This window comes from Podarcis bocagei (genome assembly GCF_964188305.1).
Source record: "Podarcis bocagei genome assembly, chromosome: 10".
NCBI lineage: Eukaryota > Metazoa > Chordata > Lepidosauria > Squamata > Lacertidae > Podarcis > Podarcis bocagei.
Genome location: NC_138135.1, coordinates 54517262 through 54535032, shown reverse-complemented (window position 1 = coordinate 54535032; position 17771 = coordinate 54517262). Strand labels below are relative to the sequence as shown.

The 17771-nt window shown below is 41.5% G+C and overlaps 1 protein-coding gene and 1 long non-coding RNA gene across 18 annotated transcripts in view; one reads left to right on the top strand and one right to left on the bottom strand.

Annotated features, from left to right (window-relative positions):
- The window catches only part of NRCAM (neuronal cell adhesion molecule), a 150291-nt gene that overhangs the window by 50185 nt on the left and 82335 nt on the right, over window positions 1-17771 (top strand). For 16 of the 17 annotated variants that reach the window (XR_014012533.1, XM_081211449.1, XM_081211447.1 and 13 more), the window contains exons 3-4: window positions 14574-14767; window positions 16038-16055. Coding sequence is in view for 16 of the 17 variants with exons in the window: in XM_081211449.1 (XP_081067575.1) it covers window positions 14677-14767; window positions 16038-16055 (109 nt within the window). In the remaining variant the exon portion in view is untranslated. The remainder of the gene's footprint in view (window positions 1-14573; window positions 14768-16037; window positions 16056-17771) is intronic. The other variant, XM_081211446.1, reaches the window with a different exon arrangement.
- On the bottom strand, window positions 279-6551 carry LOC308596772. The gene is made up of 3 exons (XR_014012701.1): window positions 6267-6551; window positions 1589-1677; window positions 279-338 (listed from the first exon to the last, which is right to left on the bottom strand). It is a non-coding gene; the product is annotated as an uncharacterized lncRNA (long non-coding RNA).

The window sequence follows — 17771 nt, the reverse complement described above, 5'->3', positions numbered from 1 at the left end:
TTTTTTATTCAGAACTTTGTGATGTGGTTAGTGGTCCTATGCTTGTTGCTACTGGCAGTGGGTCCTGCCACTGGTGCAGCAGGTGTTTTTATGAGGCTGTGATTGGCTTTGCCTGAGTCAAATTGGGCCTATTTGAAGGGATTTGGGCATCGATTCAGTCAGGGTGAGATAGCACAGACTACTATGGTTGGTTTGGATGTTTCAGAGCAACTTGTGTCTGTCAGGTAGCAGGGCATTAGATTGAAAAACATGTGAAAAGACCAAGACTTCCTGATCACCATCTGTGTCTTCTCATTTTAATCTAACTGTCTGTTTTAGGAGATTGTGAAATGTGACTCCTGAACTGATTAAGAAAGAAGAATGCTCTTTCAACACACGTTTTTGACACAGAGAGATCCTAGCATAACATCAATGGAATCTCTGTTGTATAAGATCTGTGGAAGCTGATGTTAACTTTTGCCATCTAGAAATTGATAGTAGGGGAAGTGTTAGATGTCTGGCAAATTGGGGTGGTTATGTGTCTTACTTTAGGGCAGCTTTCTGTTTGAAGACATCCTCTTATTTCAAAGAACTGCTTCATTGTAATAAAACCTTTTTCGATACAACAGTTTTGTATCCAAAGTACACTGTTCGTATTTTCTGCCATCCAGGAACTGTTGTGCATTTGTTGGGTGATGAAGATGCAAAAAGGCTATTTCTGATGTATCATTTTTGCATAAAAACAGGATGTGTAGGGAAATTGTGATATGGCTTTTGCAAGTTTTCATTAACTGCTCTCTGTTTTCAGTAGTACTCCTTTGACAATAAAATCAGCCAACTTATTTTACAGACTGGATGAAGATGGTAATTTTATGTAAGCCTCTGTCCATTAACTACAACATTACTAGGCATATCTTGCAAGTTACTGAGAACTCATAGCAACATGTTGAATTGGCAAATAAGTCAAATTTATCTGGTTGTAATGGGATGATGAGCTGCTTGTGCGTAAAATCCTAGTCCCTCAGAGTTTGGTTAAGTCCGCAAACCTCTGTCTGTAACGGAGCCCCTTAAGCATGGCTCCGTCAGTCACTGGCAGATTCCGACAGTGGTTGCTTACGGAATCTCTTCCAACATAAAAGCTCCTTAACGGAAACACGTCTTCTGGACTCTCGGCGTGACAGTTTCCGGCGAGGAGTGGGTGTCCCTATAGGAGGTCCTGAAACCTCCCCACTGTTTTCGCTGGAAGTGTCTCTGAGCCATCCCTCCTGCTCACTTTCCCTCGGAGCTCCTCCTCTCCCCCTGCTGGTTCCCTCTTCAGCTGCTGAGTCTCTCCCAACCTCTGTGAGCCCTTCCAACTCCTGTCCTTCCGATGGCAGTTCCCTGACACTGGTGTTTGCCCCTCTTCCCTTGTGCCTTTTATATGTACTAGGCACTGCTCTTGGAAAGAAACTGTTGCTTGGAAAGAAACTCATTTTAAAATGTTTTATGTGGTTTTTATTTAAATAAAATATTTATACTGAAGACTTTATCCCCCTTGCCTGCTTTTCCATCTCTGAGGCTTAGGAAACAATGGAAGAAACTGATCATAGATTAAAATCCTTACCAGCACCAGAACCAAGAGAGTAATATGTTGATCATATTTATGGTAATTGATCATTCAGTTTGGGGGCTTGGAAGGAATTTCACCCCAGAAGAGATCTGTAGAAAAAATTGAGATGGTTTACTTTTACAGGGGACGATAAACCATCTGGGTTTTTTAAACCAATGTCTGTCTTGGTATTGTTCTATGGAATAGTCCACCAGCTTTTTCTGTGTTTTCTGGTCCTCAACTGCTAGAGCCAGGGCTGGATTTCGGTTTGATGAGGCCGTAAGCTACTGAAGGTAATGGGGCCCTTTATATAGCAGGCAGGGCCCATTACTTACATTACATGAGCCTACACAACACAAAACACTGTTGATGTATGTAGGTTTTATTTTATTTGTTTTTTTATCATATTTTGGAAATGTACATCCAGTTCTTTTTCCTTTAATTTTTTTGGGGGCCCCCAAGAGAGTGGGCCCTAAGCTATAGCTTGTTTAGCTTATACATAAATCCAGCACTGGCTAGAGCACATCAGCTAAGAAATCCACTGCGAAATAAGCAATCTATTTATTTGCAGCAGGGCTACATCATATTTCACACAAATGGGAAAGGACTTAGTGTTGTGATTGTTTTGAGCCAATCCATATAGGGCTTTGGTTTAGTATGCAATCACATTAGATAAATGGTATTTTAAAGTGGCACTTTGGCATGAGATACTCAGGTCTCCAAGTGCTTTGTTTTTTACAAGCCTTGTTTAAATTAATTCATAGATCTGAAAGGCTATAGAAGAATATCCCTTAGGAAGAAAATCATGAAAATGAGAAGGACATTGTAAGGTTAGTGTAGGATATTGATAGCCAGCAATGATCATTTGCAATGGAAAGTCCTTCTTCTCGTTTCCATCTTCCCAATCTTCTGGGATTTCCATCCCAGAGATATTTAATGTGGGGAGGAAGTTCAGTTATGATCCCAACTGTACCAAGATGAAGTTCATAAATATTATAAAATGGCAGAAGACTTAGAAGCTAACTGTTCAGGGCCCAGCTTCTTCACTTTGAACCTCAACTCTGTCTTCTCTTCCCCATGACTTCTTAACTTTCTGCTCAGTGCAGCCTATCTCCTCCCAAACAGCAAGCAATGGATTACTGTTTGGGTTTGGTCTTGATCCCACCCCCTAGGATCAGCTGTAGCAGGCAAAAGTAGTTAGCTAACAAAAACATGCCTTAATTTTGGTAGGCAAAATCATACAAAGATAGGCTACGGATCTACTCTCCATGCCAAGTAAAGGGAATAATTGGATTAGCTATTGAATAACAATAACAGTAATTTAGCATTTATACAATGCCCATCTGGCTGGGTTTCCACAGCCACTCTTGGGCGGCTTCCAGCAAAATATTAAACAGAATAAAACCTCAAATATTAAAAACTTCCCTAAACAAGGCTGCCTTCAGGTGTCTTCTAAAAGTCAAATAGTTGTTTATTTCCTTGATATCTGTTGGGAGGGCATTCCACAGGGTGGGCGCCGCCACCAAGAAGGCCCTCTGAATGAAAGCCCATACTTCTATGGGTGAGTAGCTGATAAGTTACCATCTGAAGACATCTTGCTCCTACCCGCCCCCACCCCGCCCCCATTTTTAGTTTTTACAGAGCTTACGTGCCAAAGACATGAGAAACAGTGAACATAATTAATCTGGATTTTAGAAAAAGCTTTTGATAGTGCACTATCCTTCTGATCAGCTTACATAAGCAAAAAAGACTAGTAGGATGGATTATAACAGAATACAAAGGATATAGGATATTGGTTGAAGTTGGAGGGAGAGAAATGGTTTTCCTTCAGCATCATTGTTTTTGACTACTGGGTTTATACCGTGCCTGAAAGTAATGCAATTTTTCAAGAGTTCTCCTGATATACAGTGGTGCCTCACAAGACGAAATTAATTCGTTCCGCGAGTTTTTTCGTCCAGCGAATTTTTCGTCTTGCGAAGCATGAAATCCCATAGGAATGCATTGAAATTCAATTAATGCGTTCCTATGGTCAAAAAAAGTCCAAACAAAGCCAAATTTGGTACAGCAAGAGTTTATTAAGTGCTCTTTAAAGTCACACATACTGTAAAGAGCATTTCAAAAATTGAAGGAACAATAAATTAAGTTTCTAAACATGGCAGAAAAACAGTTAAAAATCAACAAAGTGTACAGTACATTTTCTAAGACTCTGGGGGACAACTCGAAGACTCTTTGCTTCTTGCGGAAGAACCTGTCCATGGTCTGCTGCTTCATCCGCCTTTTCAGCACCTCCCTGAAAGGCGACATGACCCTCGTATCAAAAGTGTTCACAAGGTCATGTGCCACGTGCTTGTCAGGGTGGTGCCGCTGTGCAAAAGCCTGCACATCCTTCCACTTCAGGCAAATGTCCCTCAGTTCTTTGGAGGACAGCCGTTCCTCAGTTGCTGCCTCCTCTTCCAGTGAGGCCTGCTCCTGCGCAGCCTCTGCCTGCAGTTCGACCAGCTCCTGGGTGGTCAGCTCGTGGTCGTGCTCCTCCACCAGCTCGCTGATGTCCTCCTCTGTGACCTCCAGGCCCATGGTCCTCCCCAAGGCAACAATGTCCTGCACCACTGTTGACTCTGGTGCATCAGAGTCACTTGGTGCCACACAGTCCGGCCACAGGCTGCACCAAGTGCAATTCAAATTTCTCTGGCTGATCCCGTTCCATGCCGTGGTGATCATCTTCAAGCAGGCGATGATGTCGAAGTGGTCCTTCCAGAATTCCCGCAGGGTGATGGTGGTGCAATCAGTCACCTCGAAGCATCGCCTGAAAAGCTCCTTGGTGTAGAGTTTTTTGAAATTGGCGATGACCTGCTGATCCATCGGCTGGAGCAGTGGCATGGTGTTAGGCGGCAGGAACATGATGCTGATGAAGCTGAACTCCTCCAACAAGTCCTTCTCAAGGCCTTTAGGATGAGCAGGAGCATTGTCCATCAGAAGCAAAGCCTTCAGCAGCAGGTCGTTGTCCAGCAGGTACTGTTTGACAGCAGGGCCAAAAGCAAGATTGACCCAGTCCACAAACAGCACACGTGTGGCCCAAGCCTTACTGTTGGATCGCCACATGACACTCAGCTGCTCCTTGCGTTGGCACAGAAGACCTGCTGTGGAACGTAGCCTTCCGTCCTCACAACCTCCAGGAACTCCGCTGCAAAGTCTTCAGCCGCAGAAACATCAGAACTGGCAGCCTCTCCATGCCTGACCACGCTGTGGATTCCAGATCTTGTCTTGAACCAGTCAAACCAGCCTCTGCTTGCCTTGAAGACTTCTGGGTCACCTGAGGTTCCTGGCTGTTCCCGGACGAGGTCTGCGTGCAAGGCCTTGGCCTTCTCACAAATGACAGCCTCAGTCACTGTGTCCCCTGCACGCTGCTTCTCTTCTAACCAGATGAGCAGCAACTTCTCCACCTCCTCCAGAACAGCTGGGCGGTTCTTCACGATCCTGGTGACTCCCTTGGCTGCATCAGTCGCAAGGATCTTCTCCCTCATCTTCAGGATGGTCCCGATGGTCAGTGGATTCCTCCCGTACTCCCTGGCGAGGTCTGTCACACGCATTCCACCGTCGTGCTTCCGGATGATCTCCTTCTTCATTTCCAGTGTAACCTTCGCCTTCTTCCCCTCGCCGGCCTCTGCAGCAGCAGTCTTCTTGGGTCCCATGGCAGCACAGCTCCTACCTTTGCAACCCCCCCCCCAAAAAAAAAATCAGTGCTTCACATCCAAAAAATTCAAAAGCACCCAGCCACCCACCACACAGAAATTCAAACCCAGAACCAAGTCCTTGAATTCCAAACACCCCAACCCAAAATCCAAACCCCCCAAAAAAAGTTTTAAAAGTTTAACTTACCAAATGGCTGCAAAAGAAGTTTTGGAAAAGCTTCAAAAATCACCAAAGTCTTTAAAAACCCTCAAAAAAGGCTACCACACCGCATTCTATCAGTTGCTCCTCGAAGTCAAGTCGCAACTGTATTAACGGTGTTAAGAAAAAGGAAACAAATTTGCAAGACGTTTTCGTCTTGCAAAGCAAGCCCATAGGGAAATTTGTCTTGCAAAGCAGCTCAAAAAACGCAAAACCCTTTCGTCTAGTGAGTTTTTCGTCTTGCGAGGCATTCGTCTTGCGGGGCACCACTGTATTTGAAGTGGCTAAGACAATAGCAAGTATAAATCAACATGTGCCACACCATAAGATTATCTGAAAAGATTTATAGTTGTGCCATGTCTATCAGCTCTTGTAAAAAAAATGCAGAGGATGACAAATCTCCAACCATCCAATCCAGAAACCATAATATGTTCTTGTTTATACAGCACACCCCACTTAAAGCATAAATTGTTAAAGGACACAAATCTAAACTACATACTATTATCATACTGTTATTTGTATATGGTTTCATAGTGTAGCCTTTAACCATTTCTTTGTGTGCCTTTGTATGAGAAATAACCAATTCAATTAGAGCAAAACTAAGGGTGAATGTCGCCTACCGTTTGTCATGCTGTAAACATACTGTGTTGGCTGTATATCTACATGGAGGACAGTGAAACAAGTCGTGGGGGTGGGCAGATTGTTTGTGGCCCTTAGCATGACATGGCCCCTGCAGAACTTGCATGGGCTCATCAGTGAACTTATTTACTTCTACTATATTAAGTTTATATGTCAAAAGAGGTTCATATACCCTATTAGACCAATCTATCATCTCCAACAGGGATGATTCACTGGGGTTGATGGAAGTTGTCTTCCTCAGACGTACAGAAAGATGAGTTCATAGCAGATCTTGATAACTGGTGAAAGCTAATACAAAAAGTGCTGAATCAATATCTTGTATGAGCTTGTGCCAGTCTTATGTCCTCCAGATATTTTGTACTATTTTGTGCTAGGGCTGACGGGAGTTGTAGTCAACATCTGGAGGGCAGCATGTTGTGGAAGGCTGCCCTAGATTGTTTCTAGGGGTCTCATAGTAAAAGAAACAGAGCTATGTTGGTAAAGATTAGTTGTGCCATGTCTATCAGACCTTGGGATGTTTTTTGTAACGTTCTTTTCCACCCTTAGGGTGCCTAATAGGGAGATGGTGCATGAAAATTTTATTGGTATTCAGGAGAGGGCACATGGCCTGTCATTTTTATTCACCTTGTAAGTCAGGACCTGCTTAAATTGGATTCGTGCTACATGCTTGCAAAAATCCAATTCAAATTATTTGCACTGTGCTATTGTCAGGGGTTTTTTTTTGGCAGCAAGTTAATTTTAGCAATCAATATGTTATGTTACTGCACGCCTACATAAACAGGGAGATTAAGTGGTTTATTTTAAAATCTTAGGTTATCGCTTGGAAAAAGAAATATGTCTTCAAAAGCTAAATTTTGGCAAATGTTTTTCATTTTATTTTAATGAGCAAAGAAGGCATGAACACCTATTGCTATTCACCATACTACTCTCTAATTGTTAGTTCCTTTATAAAAGAACAAAATGTATACTTCAGTAACCTTCACAGTTGCTGTGTGGTGTAGAAGTTGTCCAGTATATGTAATATCTATTCTTCAAACAATGGACTAGAGATTAAGCATTGAATCCAACTGTCATACTCAGGGGAGATGCACTGAAATCAATGGACTCAAGTTAGTAATGTTCATTGACTTCTATAGTTCTTTTCCTTCATGGTTCCTCACTAACAGCCTAAGGGATCTCTATTTCCTAGATTGGCTAGAGTTGCCATGTCAATGAGGCAGACTTCAGCAGAATCCTCTGGTGGTGGTACCCCTACAAGCAACCCACCCACCCCTGCCCCTGCCACCAAAGAAGCAAGGAGAAGCGGCAGCTTCTGGTGAGATCTTGCACAACTGTTTCAAGGTCTTGCTGCTGCCGCTGCTTGTCTTCACTTTTCCTGTAGTGGGGGGAGCACCTTGCCTGCCAAAGATGCAAGGATGCAAGGAGAAGCACCTTCATCTTCCAGGTTTAAGCAAGATCTCACAGACCTCTTGCAATATGTTGCTGGAACCCAGAAACCTCATTACCCCAGTAAGCAAGGCTTCTGCCGAGGGGCAGGTGGAGGCACAACACCTTCCTGTTTTGCCTCAGTTTGTGAGACCAGCACTGTAAATCATTGCTTCCCATAAATGTCTGAAATAATTGCGGATAACAGAGTTCTATAGCAATTCTCATTTGAAGATACTGCCATGCACTTAAATTTAAAGCAGATACCAAGGGACTTGTGTTTTATTAATGTGTCATCTGAGTAAGGGGGGGGGAGCACATTATGTTTAGAGGATAATGAACATGATTGCACTTTGCATCAGGGTAATTAAGTGTAGTATGTTGCATCTTATTTAAATAAGAAATGCTTTCATTGCTAGGTGAGAACTTTGCTTGCTAGCCTGGTCCAAAAATAGGATAGGCCTTTCCTTTAGGTCTCAGTGCCATAACACACAAACCTACCATGTTGTCTCCCAGTACAACAGCTCTTCACTGATTCTCTCATTTAAAAGTCCTCTAACCTTTATTTTTCACTCACTTTGGCATCTTTTGGGGAGCTATGACAACTGTTAACATGTACATGATTACACATGAAACAGGTCTACTCCTTTGAAATACTCCTATCTCCAGTAAATCCCATGAGTTGGCAAGAGCTATTCAGCCTTTTTCGCACACAGTGATTTGCTGCTGGTGCATATTGTGCTGCCAGCAGCAGATCCTAACACAAGGGCAAAGCTCATAAAGGATCAATTTGGCACAGTTAAGCAACCTCGCTGCTTCAGAGCTTTCTGATTTGTTGTGAAACACTTACTTTGCAATCTCATCCAAATTTGTTGGCTGCTGATCAAGCTATAACTGATTATATAGTGGTGCCACACAGACCCCAGTTTAGTCATAGCTTTGAATAAAATCAAAGTGATACATCTTACCCCGACTGTCAAAGTACATATGCTTGTGACTTCATATACCCTTACAGAATTTCCAAGAGTAAGCAGGTTCATATATTAACTTTACTCAGTAATGTCATTCGTCTGGCATTAACACCACTTTTCAATAGCTGGGTGTTTTGTTTTGTATTTTACATGGTCTAGTAATATTGCAAGGCTTTGTTGCTTCACTAGAATGTTGATGACTAGTAGCAGTTTCCAAAGCCTGCTGAATGAATGGATAGTGTAACGTCAGTGCTTGAATGACAAAAGAATGGATACTCAAATAGAAATGGTGCATAGTTTCCAAAATGATGGCAATTCATGTGGTTTCCTGGCTCTTACAACTTTGGAATGAATTATTTGCTGTTCAACTTTGTAAGAGGTGTGATACAGGAAACACATTTCAGCATTGAAATCATGAAATGCTCACATCCATTCATCTGTCAGTGAATTCAATAGATTGCGAAATATTATTAAAAGGAGTCAAACTAGTACAAATGTTTTGAAAGATGATAGGTTTTCTGGTGTCAAAACATCTTTTGAAAATAAATGTGGCTTTAAAGGTTTGAAAATATGCAAACGCTTAATGAACTAGGTCTATTAAGAGATCCATTTAATTGGCAGGATTTAATAAAAGCTATTTTAAAATGAAAGTTATTTGGCAGCCAAATACTTCAATTTTGTCATCTACATACCTTAGTAAAAATAGTGATTTTGAAATGCAAGAAAAGTTCCATCTTGTAAGAGTTACTATTGAATTGTGCATGGGATCTAGTTAAGAAATGAAACCTTTTGCTAAATAGTTAATCAGATCGAAGGCTTCAAAGGCTCTGGCTGGATAAAAGGTTTTATTATTCAGTTTAACCAGTGGGAAATAATAACTTAAAAGGAAACATTTACTTTGGCCTAGAAACCGTTTCATACCCTCACAAGTGTCCTAATTTCCCAGGGACAGTCCGGAATTACAGAAGCCATCCCGGCTTTTGATTTGGTCCCAGAATGTCCCTATTTCCTCCACTAGTGCCACTATCACTGAACTCGGGGTGCTTGCCGGTGCTTGTCCCAAGTGATGACAATGGTGGCAGCGGTGGCAGTGGGGGAACATCCCATTGCCTCTCTATGGCTGCCACTTCTGGCCTTCTCCATTGAGCAGCTGCTGGAGAGTGGGCAAGGAGAGGAGAGTCTGCGGCCACCGAGGTATAGCCCTGTGTGAAGCACCAGGTTCTGAGGGGCAGGCAGACGGCAGAGCCTCCCTGGGCAGGAGGAAAGAGGGAGCGGAGCCGAATGCAAGGAGTCTTGATTGATATTTTTTCTAATGCTTTGTGTGTCCATGTCTAATTTTGCCCCTTTCTAAAAAGTATTTATTGGTGGGTGCTCTTCTTTATCTAAATCTACGCGGGTGGCGCTGTGGTGTAAACCACTGAGCCTAGGGCTTACCGATCAGAAGGTTGGTGGTTTGAATCCCCGCAGTGGGGTGAGCTCCCATTGTTCAGTCCCAGTTCCTGCCAACCTAGCAGTTCAAAAGCACGTCAAAGTGCAAGTAGATAAATAGGTACCGTTCTGGCGGGAAGGTAAAAGGCATTTTTGTGTGCTGCTCTGGTTTCACCAGAAGCGGCTTAGTCATGCTGGCCACATGACCCAGAAAAACTGACTGTGGACAAACATCAGCTCCCTTGGCCAGTAAAGCGAGATGAGCGCCGCAACCCCAGAGTCATTTGCGACTGGACTTAACTGTCAGGGGTCCTTTCCCTTTACTTTTTTTTTACCAAAGAATAAAATAAAATTGAGATTTAGGGGTTTTCTCATGATAGCGAAGGGCATGTGTGCTCACCCTTCTTCAGATAGGAAATGTTGCCCCCCCTCAAAAATAGGGGCCCAGAAGGGTCAGTTATTGGGGCGGGTGTTGAGAAATGTCCCTATTTTCATCTGAGGAATGCTGTTTTCACTCTTCTTTTTAGTAGTATGGATAAAGTATGCCTATTTCAGTCAAGTACTGCTTTTAGTCAAGTACTTTCCTTTGGGGAGGGCAGCACAGTGATTAACTGCAATTTCATTGTAGCCAAGAAAATCCTCAGATTGGCCCACTTGAACTTAAGGTTTTGGCAGGCCATCAAGCTCAGCAGACTGGCCGGCCAGGGGAATTCCCAGATAGCCTGTCAGCAACATGATCTCTGACCGCCCAGGGATGGCGGCTAGGAGCTCCTGACATCATTGTGACACCATGTGATTGCTAGGTCCTTCCGACATGTCAGATTTGCCCCATGAGAGTCTCATTCTGATAAGAATCTGGACCCATGAAATTAAAAAGGTTCGCTGCCCCAGTACTAGGTATCTATCATGGCAGCAAAGTAACTGGAGTTCCATCTGCATAGCAGGGCTTCCACAAAATTCTATAGCCCCACCCCAACTGGCATATCATGAATAGGAGATTGCTCTGGTAATGTGCAGAATATGTAACTTTATAATGCAGCTATTTATTCATTGTATAACAACATGTGGTGACTTTATCTCGTGGCCAAGAATATCCTCAGTTCAGCCGGAGCTGCAGTCTTACTTTTTCCTATTTATGTCACTATTCATCCTGAATATGATGAACCAGAACAAAAATTGTGCTGACAAACCTACAGAGGTGTTTTAGTTAAATATGTTCTATCATGAACCACTGAGGTATTTTATGTTTATAGCAGATGACACTTAATAGCTACATACTGCAAGTTCAGCACTTGCATTCCCTTTGGCTCTAATATTAAAATCATATGACAAAATGCCCTGGTGTATGCTTCAGATTACACAATATTTCTATTCAGGTTGCTGCACTACCTGTCTTGAAAAAATGGATTATGTGAATAGAGGCAAGTCAGTGAATATTAGGTTGGTTGGCTGGTTGTTGAATGTTACCAAGGCAATATTCAAAGCTTGCAAACATTCTGGGTTATTTATGTCCAAACTTCTGCAATATAAGTCAGTCTCAGTCGCTTATGCGTGATCATGGAATAATAACACAGACCAACCTTTTGGGATTGTTGTAAGGAATACTGAGATAATGATATGGGTCACATGTCACTTTAATCTAAAGTTAAGCTAAATGATGGTTTAAATGTGAACATGTAACATGCTGGGTGCTTAGAGTTCAAATTGTGGGTTGTTCATTCAAAAACAATGAGTGCTTCATTCTTAATGCACGCTGCTGAAACTGTTGATAGCTGCTACAGTGCTACTAGGAGCTAAGCCATGGCCTCTCATTTTGTTACAACTGCACATGAGACTATAGTTTATATCTTTCCAAACAAACCATGAGCTCAGGTTTGGACACAACACTTAAGTCAGACTGACAGGCTTAGCTTCTGGCACCATAGCAGGTACAGAGAGGAATGAAGTGCATGCTATTGCAGCAGCGTACAACAGCATACTGCACATTTGCATTCAAACCATGCTTTCGTTTAACTATTGTTAAATCAACAACCTCAGATATGCAGATGACACAACCTTGATGGCAGAAAGTGAGGAGGAATTAAAGAACCTTTTATTGAAGGTGAAAGAGGAGAGCGCAAAATATGGTCTGAAGCTCAACATCAAAAAAACGAAGATCATGGCCACTGGGCCCATCACCTCCTGGCAAATAGAAGAGGAAGAAATGGAGGCAGTGAGAGATTTCACTTTCTTGGGCTCCATGATCACTGCAGATGGTGACAGCAGCCACGAAATTAAGAGACGCCTGCTTCTTGGGAGGAAAGCAATGACAAACCTAGACAGCATCTTAAAAAGTAGAGACATCACCTTGCCAACAAAAGTCCGTATAGTAAAAGCTATGGTTTTCCCAGTAGTGATGTATGGAAGTGAGAGCTGGACCATAAAGAAGGCTGATCGCCGAAGAATTGATGCTTTTGAATTATGGTGCTGTAGGAGACTCTTGAGAGTCCCATGGACTGCAAGAAGATCAAAACTATCCATTCTTAAGGAAATCAGCCCTGAGTGCTCACTGGAAGGACAGATCCTGAAGCTGAGGCTCCAATACTTTGGCCACCTCATGAGAAGAGAAGACTCCCTGGGAAAGACCCTGATGTTGGGAAAGATGGAGGGCACTAGGAGAAGGGGACGACAGAGGACGAGATGGTTGGATAGTGTCTTCGAAGCTACCAGCATGAGTTTGACCAAACTGCGGGAGGCAGTGGAAGACAGAAGCGCCTGGCGTGCTCTGGTCCATGGGGTCATGAAGAGTCGGACACGACTAAACGACTAAACAACAAAAGTAATGTGCAAACAAGGCGAATGTATGCAAAGTGTGTCCAACACTGAGCACAATACATTGTAATTATTATGTATCATGGGATGAGTTTAACTCAGAGAAGACCCATTGGAATTAATGAAAATGGCTAAATTAAGGCTATTAATTTCAGTATCCTTCTTGTTAAATCCAGGGAATGTCTCCTCTGCTGTTTCTGTGTGCAGAGAGTTAAAAGGATTTTTTGGTGGTGAAACAGACTCTTTAAGAGGCAGAAAATAGTTGTCCAAGTTACTCTGCTTGAGAATTAAATACCGTGAATCACTATCCATATCTGGACAAGTGGGTCTTTTTGCTCTTCTCATTTCTGGAATTCTACGTGTATCAGCCAAGCCGTACTTCTTGGGTCAATTGGTTGAGTTCCAAATCTACAGTCTCATCCAGTCCTGATTGATCTACAGCTACTTTGTGGGCAGCAGGGCAGTAGAGAGGAGGCTAAAAAGATAAAAGCAAAAACCAAAGAGGGCATTCTTTCAACGTAGCCTCTTTGGCCAACAGCAATTTTTCCTCTCCTTCAGTTTGTTTAAAATATAGGGGGTCAAAGGAATTAAAATGGATTTTTAAAGATTAAAAGGTTTTTAAGGTTAAAAGTCCTTAAAATAAGTTTTTTAAATGTGGAGATATAGCCAACAGGAAATCATGGCGGTGGCTGCAAGGCAGGTAGGCTTCATTAAAACTAATTTACGACTCTGGCTTCACAAATTATATAGTGCAAATTCCTGAGGCTGTCGGAACACATAAAACAGCCTTGCCTTCGATAAGAAGAATTTTAAAAAGAATAAAAGAGAGGGGAAGAAGCCAGCAAAGCAAACCCCCGTCATGTACCAGTAATTGAAAGAGAATTTGAGGATCTCTGATATGCATGTCTTACCTTGGCGCCATCTTTCAGTGTGTCAGTAAAATTTCATTGAATGCATCCATGATCTTGATACTTTACAAAAGTTTCAAAGGCTTAGTTCCAAATATGCAGCTATATATATATATGTAGGTGGTTACTTGAAATAGAGCCAACATCATTTTGTAAACTGTAGACGTGAAGCAACTGCTGCTGTTGTCATAGCAATTTTACCATGCACTTGTAAGCCCTTCATGTGGTTCCATTTCAGGTGGCCATCTGAATGACCTGGAAAATTAATGCAGATTTGATTATGGAGTGGCACCTTGTCTAAGGACCACTTTTCTTTCTTTCTCCACCTCTCCCCCCGCTTCACTGGAAAGGCACATAAGAAAAAGTCCTTATGAGCTCTGTTTGGACATTATATCACTATGTGAAAGTGTATTCATAAGATGCACATGCATCTTAGCCCTAAAAAAACCCCAGGCACCTCAATCACATGGAATGAACCCTCTGGGATCTTTCAAACCTTTTAATGAACACACACAGGTCAGGCACTCACTATCCTGTTTTTCCTACCCACCTTCCTTGCACAAATCTGAAAAGACCTACTAAGTCAGTCCATTGTTATCTTCAGGTCAGAAGGTGGTGACTCACTGCTTGATCTGAGTGTCTTTTGAACATGTGACCTTCCTGCAAAATATGTGGTCTGCAACTGAAATAGAGTTCTTGCCCCCACCCCAGCAGTTGCAGCATTGGCTGTTGCTTCCATGCATTTGTACATGGAATGAAAAGGAGTTCCCGCATAGATATCCCAGATGGTACAATTGTTACACATTATGGTTCACATCCTGATTTCTGGTGCACTTAAACTGAATGTCTGAATCAGCCATAATGCAAGGGTTGTAGTAGCCTGATTATGTGTTCCAAACCATTGCTAACGGTTGTTTGGTATTACTTCGTTTCCAGATTATACGACTTCACAAACCCCATTTCCAGAAATCTCCTGCTAATAAGAAAGGAAATTTGAGCTTGTTTTAATTCTACTGGGCATTTCCTAATACATATTGGAATGGAGTGGAGCAGCAGCATCTCTGAAAGCAGACTTTCCCTGGTTCTCATTTTTTGCCAAATTATTACAGCATTGGATGTACCTCTTGATCGTAAGTATTAACACCTTTTTAGTCCAAAGAGTACCTTTATATTGTTGTAGAACAGGGCTTTCCAACATGGCACCTTCCAGATGTTATTGGAATACAGTATCATCCCTGACTGTGGCCATGTCTGCAGCAAATGATAACTGGCGGCACAACAGCATATGGAAGGCATTACATTGGCCAGCTCTGTTACAGGGAAACAAACTGATAACCTAAATTCAGCTCATAAACAAGCAGCATGCTATTACCTTATGGAAAAAACACATCTGTATGTATATTTCACACTCCTCACTTCCTTTAGCTGTGGAAAGTTCCAAGGCAGCCATTCACAGTGTCATTTCCTTGTGAGAATTAAGTACTAGATGCTTAAAAGCAAACTAGGCATTAAGGTAGCAGACTGGTCAAAAGCCCAGGACATTTGCATTTTGGACAGCAGCTTCACTTTTTATCTTTTATTGCAAATGTTTTATTTGTTATGTCATGAAACTGTAAAACTATAAACACAAAGTTACATTTTTTCCCTATAGCATGAGTACATTTACAATAAAGCTAAGTAGTATTGGTTTAGTCCTACAATATTGAGGAAGGCTCTCACATTTAAATTAATATATTTGGTAATGGAAATAGCATAGCTAATAACATGTCCATGTTGTCGATGGAATAGCAGGTATCTTCGGCCATTTCAGACCCAGGACAATTTTTTAACTCAAATGTGAATTTGGGACCCATTTCTTATTTATTTATTTTTAGCGTATATTGGGATGGTGTTAGTGCTCCGGTTGCAACTCACCTTGGATCAGGCTGCAAGTGGGTCCTAATCCCCCATCTGAAGACTAGTGGAATAGATGCTGTTTGTATTTTTAAAATGCAGTCTTAAGTGCTTAGCTGCTCTTCCATCTGGACCTATGCACAAATTGATTTTTGCCCGCAGCATGAATGCAATGCATTCCATTAATTCCATTTCCCTACCTCCTCAGAACCATAGTATCAATAGGGCATGTTCTTTATAGGTCAGAGTAACAAGCAGTGTTTGTACTTGAAAAGTCAACATTTGACAAGAGCCTCATACATTGGATTGTGTGAGATTCCACGCTGAATCTTGAAACATTTACTGTTTGAGTAACAATTGTTGAAAATACCTTTAGTGTCATTGATCTGTATATTTTCCTTAATACCTTCTCTTTCTAAGGTTTAACTTTTTCTTCTTACTAACAAATAATTTTCTTTAATTCATGATTACAATTCACCTGCTGAATCTGATGCGGGGGAAAAAAAGCAAAACTTCTTGAAGAATGTAAGTTTTCTGCCCACTAACCTAGACAATAAAGTTTACACTGTGTGTGTGTGTGTGTGTATATATTAATATTTTTAAAATGAGTGTGGAATCCAAGTGACATGATTTTTGTACGTGGTGTTGTTTGCTGTTCTTAATGTTGTAGTGTATAGATGATTGATGGAAAGCAGCATTGTGGAAATTATAGCCGGTAGCAACTTTGGAATGGGTTTCTTTTAAATTTTCAAATATTTATTTTTGGTGCCCAAAAGGATATGTGTTTTTGTTTTCATTTTTTTTTATATAAAATTTTTATTAGGGTTTTCTCATTTTTTAGGACAAACACACAAAAACATAAACATCAACATTACACACAAATAACACATATAATTTCAAAATCTTATTTTCTTAACCACTTTCCCGGACTTCCCCCACCTCCCCTTCTTGCATCCCCATTCAAAATTTAGCCCAGCAAGTTCTTTATACCCAAATTAGTCCCTTATTAATATTTTATTTAAATCATCTTAATTAACCATTTTCAAACTTCTATACCTTATTTTAATACCCACATCAACCTCTTTTTCTAAGATCGATCCACATTCCCTTTCACGAAATTCCCAATTATTAATATATTTACAAAAAATCTTAACAAATAAGAGCATATACTTGTAACCCTTTGGATTCTAAAGCTCCTCCCCCCCCCCCGGTTTCGATCCCCAAAAAATTGTCCTTCTATCTAACAGTTCTCAGCCTGGATCTATCACGTCCGAGGCCTTTAAATCTCTTTCAGTCCCTTTCAGCCGGTTTTGTTGACAGTCCTTTATGTTGAACATCCAATCTCGGAGCATCTTTGACCCAAAAGGGTCCAAATTTTTTCCAACCAGTCCTCCGTATTCAAAAGAAGAGTCCAAATCTTGCTTCTTGTTCTTTCCAAGTCCAAATATCCCAAATGCCTCAAACGTTCCAATTTCCACCTTAGCCAAATTTGTAATCCATAAGTCTTTCGGACTCCCCATGGGGAAAAATCCCCACTCTTCATTCTCAATTTCAAACCAAATTTTTAACATCCGAACTTTATCTTCCATATATCCTGACCTTAGAGGCCTCTGGTTGTCCTTTATCACTTGCATCATTTCTGCTCCTTCTTCACATTCCTCCAAAACAGCACGTATTTCTTGTTTCCCAGCTGTAGATTCTTCTTGAGTCAAGTCCACCACTTCAGCAGAGTTGTTTATTTTAAGATTCAAGGTTGTCAGATTCGTAGCCATAACAAAACTCTGTTCCTGCAGCTTTCCCAAAAGTTCAAAGACCCTATCCAGCTCTGCTTGTAATTTTCCATCTGCAGCCATTGTAATGTCCCAAATCCCCTCTAGAGGGATTTTGGTTACTAAGTGTTCTTTTTCCAACAATCTGGATACTTTGTTATTATTGCCACTCTAATTTTAAAAGCTTACCGTCCAATGTAACAAAAATAACTGACACAAATAACAAAAAACAGAATTTCTTGACTTTGACAGCTCAGTTGACAGCTGTCAAACTCTGTAGATATCTTCACAGGCTCCCTCGCGGGTCGCTCCCGGATCCGGGGGGGGGGGGGTACACTTCAACTCTAAAGATCAGTTCAAATCCTCCAGCGATAAACTTATAAGTCCAAATCGTGAAATTAAGAATTTTATCTCAAAAGAAGAAAAACGGTCTCTCGATCTTAGTTGTTTAATTCTTGCTTTAGATTGCCTG